This window comes from Engystomops pustulosus, chromosome 11 (genome assembly GCF_040894005.1).
Source record: "Engystomops pustulosus chromosome 11, aEngPut4.maternal, whole genome shotgun sequence".
Taxonomy (NCBI): Eukaryota; Metazoa; Chordata; class Amphibia; order Anura; family Leptodactylidae; genus Engystomops; species Engystomops pustulosus.
This window is the reverse complement of record NC_092421.1, coordinates 14633115-14649943: the sequence shown is the minus strand read 5'-3', so window position 1 is coordinate 14649943 and position 16829 is coordinate 14633115. Positions and strand designations below refer to the sequence as shown.

The 16829-nt window shown below is 40.2% G+C and overlaps 1 protein-coding gene and 1 long non-coding RNA gene across 46 annotated transcripts in view; one reads left to right on the top strand and one right to left on the bottom strand.

Moving 5' to 3' along the window:
• The window catches only part of ANK3 (ankyrin 3), a 411799-nt gene that overhangs the window by 13187 nt on the left and 381783 nt on the right, over positions 1 to 16829 (bottom strand). For 31 of the 43 annotated variants that reach the window (XM_072129790.1, XM_072129792.1, XM_072129800.1 and 28 more), the window contains 4 exons: positions 8678 to 14851; positions 6819 to 6893; positions 4373 to 4504; positions 3121 to 3267 (listed from right to left, as the gene is read on the bottom strand). In XM_072129790.1, the coding sequence (XP_071985891.1) occupies positions 3121 to 3267; positions 4373 to 4504; positions 6819 to 6893; positions 8678 to 14851 (6528 nt within the window). The remainder of the gene's footprint in view (positions 1 to 3120; positions 3268 to 4372; positions 4505 to 6818; positions 6894 to 8677; positions 14852 to 16829) is intronic. The other 12 variants (XM_072129818.1, XM_072129820.1, XM_072129819.1 and 9 more) reach the window with 3 other exon arrangements.
• LOC140105759 (uncharacterized) overlaps positions 1 to 16829 on the top strand; it is a 244894-nt gene that overhangs the window by 61487 nt on the left and 166578 nt on the right. The gene's annotated exons all lie outside the window — the stretch shown is intronic.

The following is a 16829-nucleotide window of genomic DNA, read 5'->3' as shown; positions in this document are numbered from 1 at the left end:
GGAAATCACAGGATTTTATTACCGCACAGATCGCCTCTACAGATATTGCAGAGGCTGCGGAAATCACAGGATTTTATTACCGCACAGATCGCCTCTACAGATATTGCAGAGGCTGCGGAAATCACAGGATTTTATTTCTAAGCCGATTCTCTCTATAAACATTGCAGAGGCTGCAGAAATCACAGGATTGTATTAACAGGCAGATCCTCTCTTCAGATATAGATTTTATTTGGTTTAGGAAATATATTCAAATCATTTTAATTTTGGCTCACTCTCTATGAATCTATCTATCTTTTCCTTAAGCGTACATTAGATTTGAGGTGATAATGGACAGAAATTGCAATAATTCATATATACTGTAGATCTCGCTATACTGTACCCCCATACAAAAGAATTGCAAATGGCAACATATGTCTTTTAAATGAGTTTGTAGCAGATTTAAAAAATATGGAGCAATGAAAAACTGTGTAGCTGCTTGAAGAAACTTTTATACTGTGGGATGACCATTCCATTCATGGAAGAAACATTGCAATAAAGCAATATTTGTCATCATAAAAGAGGATAAAACTTTTGATATATTTAGCTAAGGTACAAGCACAGAGCCGATTGTTTTATATTGAAGGAGCAGTAGCCTGTAGTCTGGTCTTGATGAGGAAAAGATTCAGAGGAGAGACAGGAACAGCGATTCTCAGTTTTTTAAGAATTGCAGATGCAGATTCAAGCTGGTTAAATAAGAAGATGATATGAAACCGCAAAGGGCAAAGTAGGTGCATCTCTCATGCATACAGAATAAGCACTATGACAAAAACCTCTTAATGAAGGTCTGCGGATAACAATCACAAGGTATTAATGTGTACATGCAATTATTGTTTTAAAAAGGGATGTCCAACTCAAAGTCTTACCGATCCACTCCCCTGCCGATAACTGCTGCCATAGCTCTGGCGGTTCTATTGAGTAGTCACATGTGACCAGGGGGCAGATAATTGCTGGGCCACATGTGACCAGGGGGCAGATAATTGCTGGACCACATGTGACCAGGGGGCAGATAATTGCTGGGCCACATGTGACCAGGGGGCAGATAATTGCTGGGCCACATGTGACCAGGGGGCAGATAATTGCTGGGCCACACGTGACCAGGGGGCAGATAATTGCTGGACCACATGTGACCAGGGGGCAGATAATTGCTGGACCACATGTGACCAGGGGGCAGATAATTGCTGGACCACATGTGACCAGGGGGCAGATAATTGCTGGACCACATGTGACCAGGGGGCAGATAATTGCTGGACCACATGTGACCAGGGGGCAGATAATTGCTGGACCACATGTGACCAGGGGGCAGATAATTGCTGGACCACATGTGACCAGGGGGCAGATAATTGCTGGACCACATGTGACCAGGGGGCAGATAATTGCTGGACCACATGTGACCAGGGGGCAGATAATTGCTGGACCACATGTGAACAGGGGGCAGATAATTGCTGGACCACATGTGAACAGGGGGCAGATCATTGCTGGACCACATGGGGCATGGGGGCAGATCATTGCTGGACCAATCAGAAGTCTGAGTGGTGACCACCACGTCCCTGCTGAGGCCTCTGGTTCAGAGGTGACCTGCTCTTTTGTCGGTGTGTGACTACAAAACAGAACCAGCACCGCTATGGTAATGGTACTGAGGGACCTACTGGGGAGTGGGCAGGTAAACAGATTTCTGCTTTTATTGAACATCCATTTTAAAGGGGTTGTCCGAGTTTTCAAAAAAAAATATATGTGGCCGGAAGCGGGCTGCCTAAAACAATAAAGCTGTACTTACCTTCCGGTGCCCTCCCGTATCCAGCGCTGCTGTCGCTCCGGTCCGGGCGCCATGTAAACAAACATGGCTGCCGGAGCAGCGCAGCATTCAACTTCCGGCCGGACACGCCAACCTTCCGGCCCCCATACACAATGCTGTGTATAGGGACGGATAGGCGTGCCCGGCCACGGCCGGAAGCTGAATGCAGCGCTGCTCCGGCGGCCATGTTTGTGTACATGGCGCCCGGACCGGAGCGACAGCAGCGCTGGATACAGGAGGGCACCGGAGGTAAGTACAGCTTTATTATTTTAGGCAGCCCGCTACCGGCCACATATAGTTTATTTTTTTTAACTCAGACAACCCCTTTAAGTATACTCCATTTGCACCACAGTTTTAAAGGTCCTGGTAGTGGACATCAGGTAGCTATAAACATGAAGAGCTTAGGGAATGGCCGTTCAAAAGAGAACTAGCAGAGTTAGTCAACTTTAAGTGAATGTCAGCACAGACTGTTAGACCAAAATGTAAATACTTAGAAGGTAGGCCTAAAGCTACAACGTTCCTTTAACCTGTACAGTAATGCAGTGATGGTCTGCAGAGTCCACTGTAACATGTGCTTTATGGTGATATTTTTCTATGTAAATTGATGTTTCTCATAAAGTGTTCCATGTTGTCTTTGACAACTTTAATAAGTTGCCAACCGATTGCATTCTAAGTATTCTGACAAATACTATTTTCTTAGACATTACACTTTATCAAACGTATGTTTTAGACTCTGCAATGGCTTAATCCAAAAAAAAAAAAAAAACACTTTCTAGGAGTTCATCTGATAGAAAAGGCATTTAGTATGTACAGGTGGTCCCCTACTTGAGAACACTCAACTTACAGAGGACCCCTAGTTACAAACGGCCCTCTGGATTTGGTAGGCTACAATAATCAGCTCCAATAATCAGCTATAGCAGTTATCAAATGTGTCTGCAATTAAGTTTTATTGTTACTCCTGGTTCTTATGACAACCCAACAGAGACTGATGTAATTTAAAACAATAACTATAGAGAACTGCAGAATATGTTGATACTAAAGTCGGCAAAAGGTCAAAAACTATGGCTAGTATGGAGCCTTTCATAAGGCTAGTAGTGGATTTATGAAGTGTACATCACTGTTGAAAGCATTTATGATGCTGCCTTAAACCAGGCTTACCAAGTACTCTGATAAATGGTCACTAACGATCATATACATTAGCATATGACTACTGTAGATGGCTGCCAGGGCTAGGTATACATGAGAATGACACCGTTCTAGAATAGCATTTATAACACATCTATGTTTACCATCCACAGCAGGTTCGGCAAACACATTGTTCTCATCTGCAAAACTTCTGGTGCCGCTAATGTTTCCATAGTCAAATATGGGGCCTTCCAATAATGTCACAATATCTATCCGGTTGATTTTTGTCAGGACGTTGGTTAAGGCATCAGCTGGAAGAACAATCAAACATCTATACGTTACTTTAGTCTTATAAAATATATTAGATATCATGCAAAAGCTAATTAACACAAAACTTCCAAGACCATATTTTCGGAACAAGTAGACATAAAAAAATAATACAACAAATTTGTACTTCATGAGGGGTCTACTTTAACACAAAATATTGTACATTCATATTTTCTATATTAATCTGTCTATAGGGTGTAACAAAAAGGTCCGGATGGTGGAATATCAATGATACCAAACTCGGTTTTCCTATCTATCTATCATTGGATAGATTTTACATGGGAACCGGTATTTTTTTTTTAATTTCAGATTCCCCGGGAGAAATTACATTGATTCACTCTACAATTTCCAGTAATTTTCATTAAAAAATGGTGCTGCAATTGTCGAAAATCAAAATGTGTAACAAATTGTTAAAAAAATCTTTAGAATTACACATTGGATCAAAAAACAAAAATTATTATGACAAGTATTTCTAAAAAATCTATCCAATGATATTAAGTTTGACTTTGTACTTTTACCCCCCTAGGGGGAGGTGGAGGAATATTTATTGTAGAAAGCCAGGAGCAACAAAGTGGACGCAGTGGTTTTCTGTTGTCTTCATGGTGCTGGGTTAATGCGAGTCCTCTTGCCTTGTTGTTTTTAGCTTAAATTTCTAGCTTTTAAAAAAAAATATTGCATAAGTCTGTTTTGAGATTTTAGAATCTAATGTGTATTTATTGAAATATGACCTTATTCAACGTTTTTGCACACATTTCGATCTTTGGCAATTACAGCTTCATCTGTCACCAAAATTGAAAAAGACCAAGGTCAAATTGGGGAAGTTTTTCTTGGGGAATTCTAATTGCAATAAAAAAATGGGGGTCCACATTTAGGATTTTAAGTTACCCCGCCCCACCTCCAGGGGGTGGGGGTAGCGGGCCAATTTATTCACAAGATTTTACTCTGTCCTGACCTTTTTTGTTACACAATGTATATCCATATGGGTAAAGGCTTTATTTGGGTATGATATGACCACCAACAATAATTGCATGGATAACTATGTGGGGAAACCAGAAGTAGGGCTTCTATATACATATGTGCATTACTCACTTGTTGCATTTTTACCATCTCTGATAACCCATTTCTTTAATAACATAAAGCTTTGTGAAGTTAGTGAATTCGGATTCTCAACGCGAATTTGATTGATTTCGTCCACTGAAAAGTTCAGTTCTCTAGCAAGTTCTGAAAAATATGAATAATCATTTTAAGTCTCAGCAATTACAAATAAATGGGGTTGTATTTAATTAGAAACTAGGTGTTTTTTTTTCCACTAAGCATTGTGGCCAATTGTGTGTGTGTGGTGTTTTCTCATTATCTCCTACAGTCTGTTTAGCTGGGAATCCCAATAATGATCTTTATTAGCTCCATCACATTCCACAGCACTTTACAAATAATGGGGTATATGTATCAAAATTTAATAATAAACAGGGAATCAGTGATTCATTTATCGATCACCGATTCCTAGGCAATTGATATCAGAATAATTTATGGAGCTTGGCAGACTATGAAAATGCCCCAGCGCTCATCTGACTCTTCCAACAGCAGAATAAAGGAGTGATGGGTGTTGGACCACCACTAAAAAAAATCCCAGAAACAATTGCCGCATTTGTTCGATTATAAGCCGAGGCCCCTAATTTTGCTACAAATAACTGTAAAAACTTATTGGCCTGAGTATAAGCCTAGGGTGAAAAATGCATTGGTCACAGCTTCCCCAGCAATGAAATGTGCCATGCAGCCTCCCCACACTAATGAAATCATAGTATATAAGGCTGGAAGGAGACGCAAGTCCATCAAGCCCTGCAGCAGACCCCAAAATAATGAAATGCCCTGCAGCAGACCCCAAAATAATAAAATGCCCTGCAGCAGACCCCAAAATAATAAAATGCCCTGCAGCAGACCCCAAAATAATAAAATGCCCTGCAGCAGACCCCAAAATAATAAAATGCCCTGCAGCAGACCCCAAAATAATAAAATGCCCTGCAGCAGACCCCAAAATAATAAAATGCCCTGCAGCAGACCCCAAAATAATAAAATGCCCTGCAGCAGACCCCAAAATAATAAAATGCCCTGCAGCAGACCCCAAAATAATAAAATGCCCTGCAGCAGACCCCAAAATAATAAAATGCCCTGCAGCAGACCCCAAAATAATAAAATGCCCTGCAGCAGACCCCAAAATAATAAAATGCCCTGCAGCAGACCCCAAAATAATAAAATGCCCTGCAGCAGACCCCAAAATAATAAAATGCCCTGCAGCAGACCCCAAAATAATAAAATGCCCTGCCGACGACCCCAAAATAATAAAATGCCCTGCCGACGACCCCAAAATAATAAAATGCCCTGCCGACGACTCCAAAATAATAAAATGCCCTGCCGACGACCCCAAAATAATAAAATGCCCTGCCGACGACCCCAAAATAATAAAATGCCCTGCCGACCCTTCAGATAGTGAAATGCCCTGCCGACCCTTCAGATAGTGAAATGCCCTGCCGACCCTTCAGATAGTGAAATGCCCTGCCGACCCTTCAGATAGTGAAATGCCCTGCCGACCCTTCAGATAGTGAAATGCCCGGCCCCGCGTAGTAAAAATAAATGTACATACCTTCCAATTCTCCACGCAGCTCCTCTTCTTTCTTTTCTTCACTGGTAACAGAGCGGGCAGAAACAGGTCCATGTGCTTTGCCTGCCAACACACACTATGACGTCAGTAGCGCCGGGAGGCAGAGCGCATGGACACGTCTGTGCCTGCTCTATTACTAGTGAAGAAAAGAAAGAAAGATTCGAGCGGAGCATCGGAAGGTGAGTATGTTTTTTTTAATTACGTGTGTATAAGCCGAGGAGGGGTTATTCAGCACTTTTTTTTGTGTGTAAGGTAGTATTTAAAAACCCCACACAAGAATATGACTTCTAAACTTCATAGAGTTCCAGCACTCAGTAATAAAGAACCCTCTGTGATAATTTGTATGGTTCTGTATTTGGTTCAGTTCAAATCTGCAATGGACAGGTTCCATTCCCCATTCCATCATAAAATAGTGCAGCAGCCAGCCTCCTTTTGCTTTGCTATTTTAACAGAATTGTAATGGAAGACAGCCTTCTGTAGATTCAATGGAAATGGAAGATTAACGGAGGTTGCCGATCTTGGTTTTCGTTACATTCTCCTAAAATGGAAATTGTAACGTACACCCCTTATGCAAGTGTCAACTCAGCCTTAGAGTTGTTTTATAAACTTTATACTGTCCATATGAAATGTGGCATCTAATAGAGCATGCTATTAAATATATACTATATAAATACTTCTAATTGCTTATGTATTCCATGGAACACTATGGCCACATTGAAAATATACCAAGTATTACATATTTTTGGGAGAATAAGCAACTAGACCAAATTACAAAAAATTTTTTAAAAATTGGACTTTACAGGTACTTTATACCACAGTGTATTATGAGAGGTTCCTAAAAAATCAATATTAAGCAGAAAACTTGTTCCAAACATGTACCTGTCCAACTAAGCCCCAAATGATCAGCAACTATCGCCATTCTTATGTCCGTCCGCTCACATGGACTCTGAGGACCTGAAATTTACAAATGAGAGATTATAACATGTTGTTGTCTTACGAGTTTGTGTTGGAATTTTGAGGCTGTCTACTAAAACTACTCTACCAAATAACGTGTGTGATCTGTGATCTAGAAATGTTGGACTATTACAGCTTGTACTTTTATGTGAGTACAGTTATTAAATGGAAGTAAGCATGCTGGTTGAGTGTACAAGAGGTGAGTTTCAGTGCTGGATGATGTTGGCCTGGTAGAGGCAGTTTTCATGTTTGGATCCATGGGTAAAGTGTGATTTCTTGGAATTACTGGCATGCTTCTCTAGCTAATTGAAGTGTATCTTTCAAAGAAATAAGAAACGAGTAGTGTAAGACACAGACACAGATGACAATGAAAGAATGGAAACTAACATAGGTCACTCCACAAGCAATCACGACAGGTCATGCACTAAGGTCAACAAGTCGAGAGGTTTACAAACTAGGCTGGATTTCCACGATGTGAGCTATTACAGCTCCAGAAACCTAACTGCCTTTATTCTCACCAGTCCTTCTACTGCTCCTTCTCTCACTGTCGGCCTTTTCAATCTTTGATTTTAAAGATGTTGCGTCTGCTTTCATGTCTTTAGCAGACCTCGATGTTACCGAAGGCTGGGACACTTGGGTGGCTTCAGATAGTGATGTATTTCGCGATGTACTTTCTTCATCATCAGAGATGTCAGGCTGCATCTTTTTTTCTTCATCAGAAAGGCGATCCACAAGCTTTAATGTCTCACCACTAATTCCCTTAAAATATTCAATAGAATGTTTACAAACCTCACTGAACTCATGTTTCTTTACTTTGGCTGCTGAAGTAGCAGTGGGCAAAGATCTTACCTTTACTGGTAATTTTGAAGGCGTTGGTTTACTTGCCTCCTTCTCTACCTGCACCTGTCTGACTTTTTGTGCCACTTTTCTTTGTGTTGGCGGGTGCACCCTACTGATATTCTTAACCGGGATTTTCGACTTTGTTTCTATGATTGGAATATGACCCTGTCTTGTTGGTTTTTCAACCTTACTAGGCAAATTTCTTCTAACAACTGATGTGTTTGCATTGCTTACTCGCTCATTAACTGGCCTTGCTGATATGGCTTTTACTGGAAGTTTAGACCTCGGCCTATTTCCTGATGGATCTGCCAACTTCTGCTCATTTTTGGGGGTTTTTCTCTTGTCCCTGTCAGTGTTTTTATTAGATGTCCCATTATCTACATCGACTTTTGTTTTGGTGAGTTTTTTTGAAGACTTGGATTCACAGTCTTCAATAAGTACCAAATTAATTGTGTTATTATTTACATTTAAAGATAATGAATCCAAGTTGTTATTGTTGTTATAGTTTTCTGCTTGAAAATCATGTATTTCTATGTGCCTAATAATTGTCTCACTGGTTGTTATGTTTGTGAATATAGCCTTGCTCTCATTATCTAAATTCTGTGAATCTGGCACGGCCTCTATTTTGTCTGCCACTTCTCCAGTGCCCTCTTTTTTCGTGTTCATGGTTGAGGCAGATATACCCATCTTTATAGGTGTACGCAATTTAGGATCAACTTTACCATTTGTAGTAGAAGCTGATTTGTCCAGTGAATTATTACCATTTGTTCCATCAAGACAATCTCCACTTCCCTGGATGATGGTAGCATGTTCAACTGTAGATGTCTCTACTTTTTTTTCTAGGATGGGTTCTATCAAGATGTCCCCTGACTGTGGAAGTGTGATGGTAGTATTTTTGTCCCCTTCCCCCTTGTCCCCTGACTTCCCTGCAGAATTATGCTCACCAATCTGAAAAAATTGAAGTCTTTCTTCAACAAAATCCCTCTTGCTCATGTCAATAGCACCACTGCGAGTCATCTCAAACATCTTCCCTTCATGAAATGGGAAGGGGTTGGGCTCACTAGTTGGTGTACTTTCATCTGTAGGTGTTCTGGCAGGAGTTGTATCAGGTGTAGTTGCTTGAGAGCGATCTTCTACTGCTAGGCTAAAAGGCTTTGGTTCCTCATCTTTGGACTTGGTTTCAAACACGTCATCGTCTCCTGCTTTACTTGACCATGGATCAAAGTCGAGGCTTTTTGTAGCTACAGTTTTAAAAGGTGTTGCAAACTCTTCGTCCACTTTATAACTGAAATATGTGTCTGGGAACACTTGCCTGTCGGGATGCCTTCCTTCCAAAGTAAAAAATTGTGACCCTTGCTTCTTGTCGCCTGATTCAGTTTTCTTTTCACCATCAGATATTTTCCTACATGGCTTATACTCCTCAATTATTACTTTTTCTTCTTCTTCAATAACATCAAGTTTACTTTGACTAAAACTACGGTCACTGTGCTTCAACATTCCTTCTTTTGTCCATGGTTCCTTTTTGATCTCCAAATCCTGACTTTGTCCATGTTTGGTATCACTTTCTGTCAAACCATCATCTTCATCTTGCAGGTCATACCCATCTAGAGAATCAATCTCTGTTGCGTCGGTATCATGTGAGAATTCTGCAGTGGTTGCTATGGAGCACTCAGTAACAGATTGGTCATTGTTACCATTTTGTTCAAGGTCATTAGGTGCATTTAAGCCCATATCTGACTCTTGACACCTCATTTTTGAACATTCTTTTACCTCTTCGTCTTTAATTTTAAAAGTATACTTTTTAACAGCAAAGGGCTGGAGAACTGATTCATCGTCACTAGAATCGCTGATGTCAAATTCGGGGGGAACAGGAGAGGGTGGTTGTACTCTTATCACTGGCTCAGCCGAAAGAAACTTGTCATGGTCATCTTGCAGGTTAACCTCAGTTAGTTCCATTTCACTATCCGTGGAATTATCCATATTTTTTTTACTAGAGTCACTGTGCTCAGAATCTAGAGGCGGTGGAGGGGGGAACTCAATATATGCAACTCTATTGTCTTTTGATCTTTTGTTTTGCTCTTTGCTAAATGTAATTGGCTTTGTTATATCAGAATTTAAAGCATCTGGAATGCTCTGTTTAATAGTTGGAAGTTTGACTAATTCTTCCTCCTCTGACTCTTCAGAGACTTCTGGTATAGGGCTTGGCTTTCCTGGTATATATGGCATTAGTGAATCTGGGGTTTTAGAATTAAATTCATAGCTAACTTCCTCTGAACTAGGTGTTTCTGGAGTTAATGGACTTTTCCCTGAGCTATCTATGAATGATACTTGTTCTAAGGTATCGTCCTCTGGGCTACCTTGAGGGGATGGGGGTTGTTTCTGTGGTTTAATATTAAGGAGGCTGCCTCTTGTCTCTTGAGCTGTCCTACTATCCTGGCTAACTACTTTTCTACCCCCACCGTGCTGCACTTCTTTCTCATATTGTTTTCCTACTTGTACAATACTAACATAAACAGGTAATGTTTTTATTTCCTTTAATGCCTCAGTATTTCTGGTGTCTCCTACCTGCATAGAGTCGTGAATATTGGCCAAGCGTTCCATGACTGGACTTATCTCTAGTGAATCTGGGGACTTGACAGGGGAGATCTCATTTTCTTCAGTAGAAGACGATAACCCCAGGTAATCTAGGACCTTATCTACACGTCTATTACTTTCATCTGCAACAAGCGTGGAATGTAGTATATCGGGCTTTATCTGCTTGTTTAAAGGTAATGAAGATGTTCGATTAAAATCTTTTTCAAGTTTTGACTGGCTATTATGGCTGTCTACACTAGGCAATAGTCTCTTTTCTTCAGAGACCCTGACAGGGATATGTGATACATTTGTCCCTTCTCTCTTGTTCTCATGCTTTTCATCACTGATATATCCTACATCCTTTCGTGCAAGTTCTGTATACAAAAGTTTTTTGGAAGGAGATTTGACACTCTCTTTTGTATCTGTTGTACAAGATCCACTTTGGGGTAACTTTTTGTCTCTATCAGATTCACAGTTCACGTTATGGGATCCTTTAGTATCTGCTCCTTTGTCCTGGATGATCATGTGGCTCAGTTTTTCCTTTTGTGCCTTTTGGGTAGGTGAACCTGACATCTCCCATGTTCTATAAGTTTTCTTATCAGGGGAGTCTTTAGTATCAGATACGGAGGTCACTGGCTGCTGTGGAAGCTGATCCATTAGTCCGCCAATTAGTTTGTCAGCTTTGTGATCTAAAAAGCCACCACTATTTTTGATCATCTCTTTAAATTTTAAACATTCTTCATTGATGGCCTCAGTGATGGACTCCTTTAACAAGGGAAGCTCTCCATTCATTTCCTCAATGGACTTTTGTGGTTTATCTTTTGAGTGGAACTGGAAAAATGGAAGCCGACTGTCCTGTGTTTTCTTAACCGGAATTTTTGATGGAGTCTCGTGTTTTTTTTCTTCCTGGGTATTGTCCTTGTGTTTGAGATTGATACTTTGCTCAAATTTTAATTTAATAGAGCTGAGTTTGGATTGTTTTAGTTGAAAGCCAGATTGTGACCCTGTTTGTTGACTGTCTGCCTTGTGGTCAAACATCTTTTTTTCAGGACTACAAGGCAAACTTGTTGCTTTTCGATCATCAGCTAAGGTGGAACCCCCCTTTCCATCGTGTAAAAATTGGTGCATTTTAGTCCAGTCCTCACTAGAAGTTCTAAAATCTGTAACCTTTATTTTTTCTGGACTACTGTTAGTAGAATGATGACCTGATTTATAATCTTTCCCATTCTTTTTGAGCGGCTTCTTCTCTGGTGACTGCAACTCATCGTTTAGTTTTTCAGTTTTGTCACGAAAAAACTGAGATACTTCAGTCAGTTTTTCTTCTGCCTCCTTAACAGTCCTATCCACCCTATCCTCATACAATAACTTTTCTCTACCTCTGTCTAGCCTATCCTCTGTAAATCGCATCCACATTGCATGTTTAGGGCTTTTAGGATCTCCAGCATAATGCAACACTGTCACTTTATCAAGAGAGTCATCACTGCAAATTTTACCTAAACCATTTTCGGCTACATCCTTATATATTTTGGAAAGGATTTCCTTTTTAGGGGTAGTCTTTGTTTTTTCTCTACATTGTCTTTCAGGTAGATGAAAATCAGATCCAAGAAGTACAGCATGGTCAGACTCCTGTGCATCATCTAGTTTTTCTGAAAGGAGCATTTTCTCAGCAAATCGGTAGGACTCTCCTCTTAGCTCTGATAACTCATCATCGTGATATTCTACTGAATGTTGGCTTAGGAGCTTGAGTGTTTTGTAGGAGTCATCTGATATAAGTTGGGCAGAACTTGGCCGGCTATCTTCTTCTTGAGAAACTGGGGTGTTTACTCTTGATGACTCCAAATAAGATGGTAAAGACTCCTCTGCAGTCAGCTCCTCCTCTTCTCCCTGTCCTTGTTCATCTGAGCATGGAAACATTTTATTTCTTTCTGTTACCATATCTTTGATGTTAAATTCCCCCTGACTTAAGTCCCTTTGATAAACATAAACTTCCTTCTCTGGGTGTTTTTTGGTTTCTCTAATAATGACTTCTGTAGGCTCAGCTTGGTTACCTTTTTCAATATGGACCTCAATTATGCGCTCCAGTTTTGGTTTCATTTTGATGTCCCTTTCAGCATGTTGTTGTGAGGTATCAGCGCACTTCTGGACATCTGAAGTTACTGAAGTTTTGTGCTCAAAGAGGCCTGCCAGCTCTTTAGATGGATCACGGCCTGACTGGAAAGCTTTCATTATGTCATGAACAGACATGGTTTCCTCAATTCTTTCCGATTTTTCAGCAGATTGAGGAGGGTGATAGACCATTCTTGTAGTGGTGGTTATATGAGTTTCTTCTTTGACTCGTACACCCTTTCCCAGAACCCCTGTGTGATCATCTTCATCAACTCCAGTTTTTAGCTGAAATGCCTTATTTTTTACTTTTAAAGGTCCAGCTTGATTTTGGTCTAACTCCATGAATGTTTTATCAGGTTTTAACTGTGGTGGCTCTATTTTCTCTGCTTCTCCAACCTCCCCTGCTGATGGCTCATAACTCCTTATAACATGGACCACTTCTGTTCTGGTCTCTGTAATAACAGGTGGAATAGGTACATCGTGAAAAAGTGGCTTTGGCCCCGTGCTCTCTGCACTCTGTGGAGCCGATGGGGTTTTTTCACTTCGTGTTTCAAATCCACTATCGGACAAAGGACTTTTATCTTGCTCATGTTGTGAAAAATCATCTGGAGACTCTAAAATCATGTCTGTTCCAAAAACAGAGTCTGCAATTTTGCACAACTCTTTTTCTGACGCAGAAGATCTCATGGATGAGGGTGGCATTTTAAGTTTATGGTCCTGCAGAGCTATACCTGGCTTCAAAACTCTTTTCTGTTTCTCTTCCCCTTCTCTTCTCCCATCATCATACTTGTATTTTAGAGTAGAAAATGTGTTGCCCCCAATGTCATTTGTCAAGTAATCAATCACCTTTGTTAGATTATAGTCTTTTTCTGATAACGTTCTAGATTTCAAATTTATTCTAGTACTTTCTCTAGCTTCTTCAATTTCCTCCCTACTAAATTCTACCCATTCTTCTTCTGGTGACTGCCCCTGGTCACACGAAGATGTACTTTTTTCTAAGAAAACATCCTTTTTTAAAATTTCACTAACTTTGACCAAGTCCTCTTTTACTTTCTCTACTATTTTGAAAGGTTCCTCATCTTCAATTCTGACTTCTTTAGCTATCTCAGATTGGAATGGCTTTTCTTCGGTGGTATCGGTTTGTAAGATTGCTGTCATTCTTATTAGGTCTTCTTTCATATCTGCAACGTCTTTCAAAATCTCCTGACTTGAAGATAATGAAGAGGTTGTAGATAACTTGAGGGCAGCAGGGGAAAGAAATAAAGATGACTTAAGTGGTGAGGAAATTCGATTGAACTGATTAGCTTCAGTTGATGTGTTCTTTGACGTCGACAACAGGGTAGCCGCAGACTTGGTTAAAGATGCGGACTCTGTTAGTTTCTTTAAGGTGGGCTCCGACAGAACATTTACCACGGAGTACACTGGTACAGTTAATGTTGAAGATGTAACCGATGAGGTAGTAGAGGATAAAGACGACCTATAGCTTGTGTAGACTGGGGGTGCTCTGATGGTCTGAAAAGCAGATGTTGTTGATGCAAAAGACTTGATCGGTGAATATGACATTTGGGTTGTTGTGGGAATGGAGTAGCTTTTTTCAGCTGTGTCGATGGCCGTGTTGAGTGCTGCTGTTGTAGATTTCGTTACAGCCAATAATTTGTCTTGCAAATTCACTGCAGAGCCGTTGATATAACTGGAACAGAGTGGATACTTTAGCGGAGATGCAGATCCATTCACTAATCCAACTTCACTTGGACCATTCCCAATCTTTAATGGGCAAGTGAGAGAAGGTGCAATGTTCACTTTAGAAGGAGCAGAGACAGTAGAAGAAACCACAGATTTTAGGGGTGAAGATGAAAGTGACCCTGCAGAAGTAATGATAGATTTAAAAGGGAGGCTTGAAGAGTACATGTTAATGTTTGATTTAGGAGATGCTGGAGGGGTCATTGTAATGGATGATCTTTCTAACAGAGAGCCAGCAGTAGTCACTGGAGATGTTCTGGAAGTAAAAACAGAGGTGGAGGATAATCCCTTAAAAGCTGGTGCTTCTGCAATGGTAGAAGCTCTAATTGGTGACACAGTGGAGCCTTGCATTGTATATGGAGGCTGTGTGACAACAGTTTTTATCGGTGAAGCAATTGTCCGAAATGTTCTTATTGGAGATGCTACATCACTAACAGATTTAACAGAAGATGTAGTGGAGGCTCCTAATGTAGATTTTATTGGTGAGGCAGAGGAGACAGACCATATTGATTTTAATGGGGATGCTGATGGAGTATTAGAAGAAGAGCTTGACAGAGAGGTAAAGCCTGATTTGGTCTGCCCAGGCACTGTGATTGGAGCGGTTGTCCATGACTGATATGGTCTCGTTGGAAAGCCTGGCTTGTATGAATAGGTAACAGGTATAGTTCTCGGTGCTCCTGCATTCCGATCAATGGGTTCTTTTATGAATAAATTAAAATTAAATGTAAAATTAACAAAAAAAATGATTGAAAAAAAACAGAGAGACCAGAGAAAAAAAATTGGTCAGTAACGATTATATTATTTCAAAAGCAAGTACAACTGTTTTTATGAGGCAGGATGATGGTTATGGTTTTAATGTATGGAAGAAGAAAAAAAAAAAAAAGAAAGGAAAAAAAAAAAATTGTGGACGTAAAATGAGCACTAAAAGCAACATAAAACGAAGGACAAACACCAGGACAAAAACTAGAAAGGGACAGGAAAAATGCTACAAAACACACATTGCTATTCAAACTTCCTATTGACTTTCTGATGTGCTAAATTTGTCCTGCGGAGTACAGTATGCTCGTGTAAGGTTAGTGTTCAGAATTAGTATTGTCTTTTGCGCTTTCTCTGGTTGTATCGTGGTGCACACATTACTGTCAATTGAAAACAATATAAAATTGTTAACAATCATTAATATAATATATTGAGGCAGAACCCTTCATGCAGACTCCAAATTGAAATGTGTGACAGGCAAGTACAGAGCAAAAATGTGGAGGAGTTTGATACATTCGTTATAACATATTTGTTTCCATGCAGAATTTAGATATACGCTGCACAATCACAAAGCCAATAAGATCGGGGTTTTCTGAAAATAATCTCAAGAATTGTTTTTTTTCCCTTGCATTTTTTTCCATGCTGTTGTTTCGTCTTTCTTTTCAATAAAAACCAAATAGAAAACGTGAAATGAAATGAAGTAAAAAACCATTGGGATGATGAGTGAGATGTGATACTGAAGAACACGGTCAGGCAAGGGTAGCTTAAAAATGATTTCTAGACTTTTAAGCGTGCATGAAATGTTATGTCAAAACAAGCAGTGGGTTATGACATTTGTAAGTATGAACAAATATTTTTCCAAAGCCAGCCATGGTTAGGTTTCCCAATAAATTACTTTGTAAGAAAAATATTCAAATAACCATTAAATGTCTAAAATATAGAATTAACTGTAAAAAGGCTGGGGTTGGAAAATCGCAGTTCGATATACATTCATAGTTTTCTTTTTAAAAGAAGAGTTCTTTTAATTGTATTAATGCATCCGTGTAAAAAAATAAATTTTAAATTTTTTCGTTTGCACAGTTAAGGAGCTCCCCTGAAACATTTGGACTAGGAAATAGTGTAAATTTCCATTAACCCATTAACGCCAAAGCCACTTTTTACCTTCCTGACACGGCCCATTTTCTCAAATCTGACATGTGTCACTAAAAGTGGTTATAACTTTTATACGCTTTAACATATCCAAGTGATATTGCTTCGCATGCTCAGTGTGTTACAGCCGGGCGCTGCTAGATGGGTGGACCTGGTCACGGAAGAACATTGTGCAGCCTTGGGGGCACTGGCAGACCCCGGAGCTGGCATTCGAGCAGCGAAACCCCCCCCCCCCCCGATAAGCGTGAGACTGCATCGCTTTATATGCCCCTTACACGCAACGGTCAATCGTGACCATGGCGTGTAAGGAGTTAACACCTGCGTTTGGAGGAATCTATGACCGCGGGTGTTAGCGGCAGGTGTCGGCTATAATATACAGCTGACAGCCGCAGCTTCTGGTACTGGCTCCATTCAGGTGCCAAAACTTTGACGTAATAATACTGCAAAATGCTGGAACGCACCTCCCGCCATGCAGTACTATTACGTCAAATGTCGGGAAGGGCCAGAAGAGGACGAACACGCACAACAGGTGGAGATCATGTTTTCCGCAAAACTGGTTTCAGCTCACAATATTGATGCAAAAAACTATTGAAATAATTGAGTAGCCAGCCCTAATTTGCTTTTTTCTGTTCCTCCCTTTTATCATCTTAAAATATTAGGAATAAAAACAATGCTTTCTATTCCCATTGTCAAGGTGTTGTGTCTCTAAACAGTGAGTTGAGTTTTAGGAGATATAATGTATTTTCTTAAAGATTTTATGAAGTATATGTA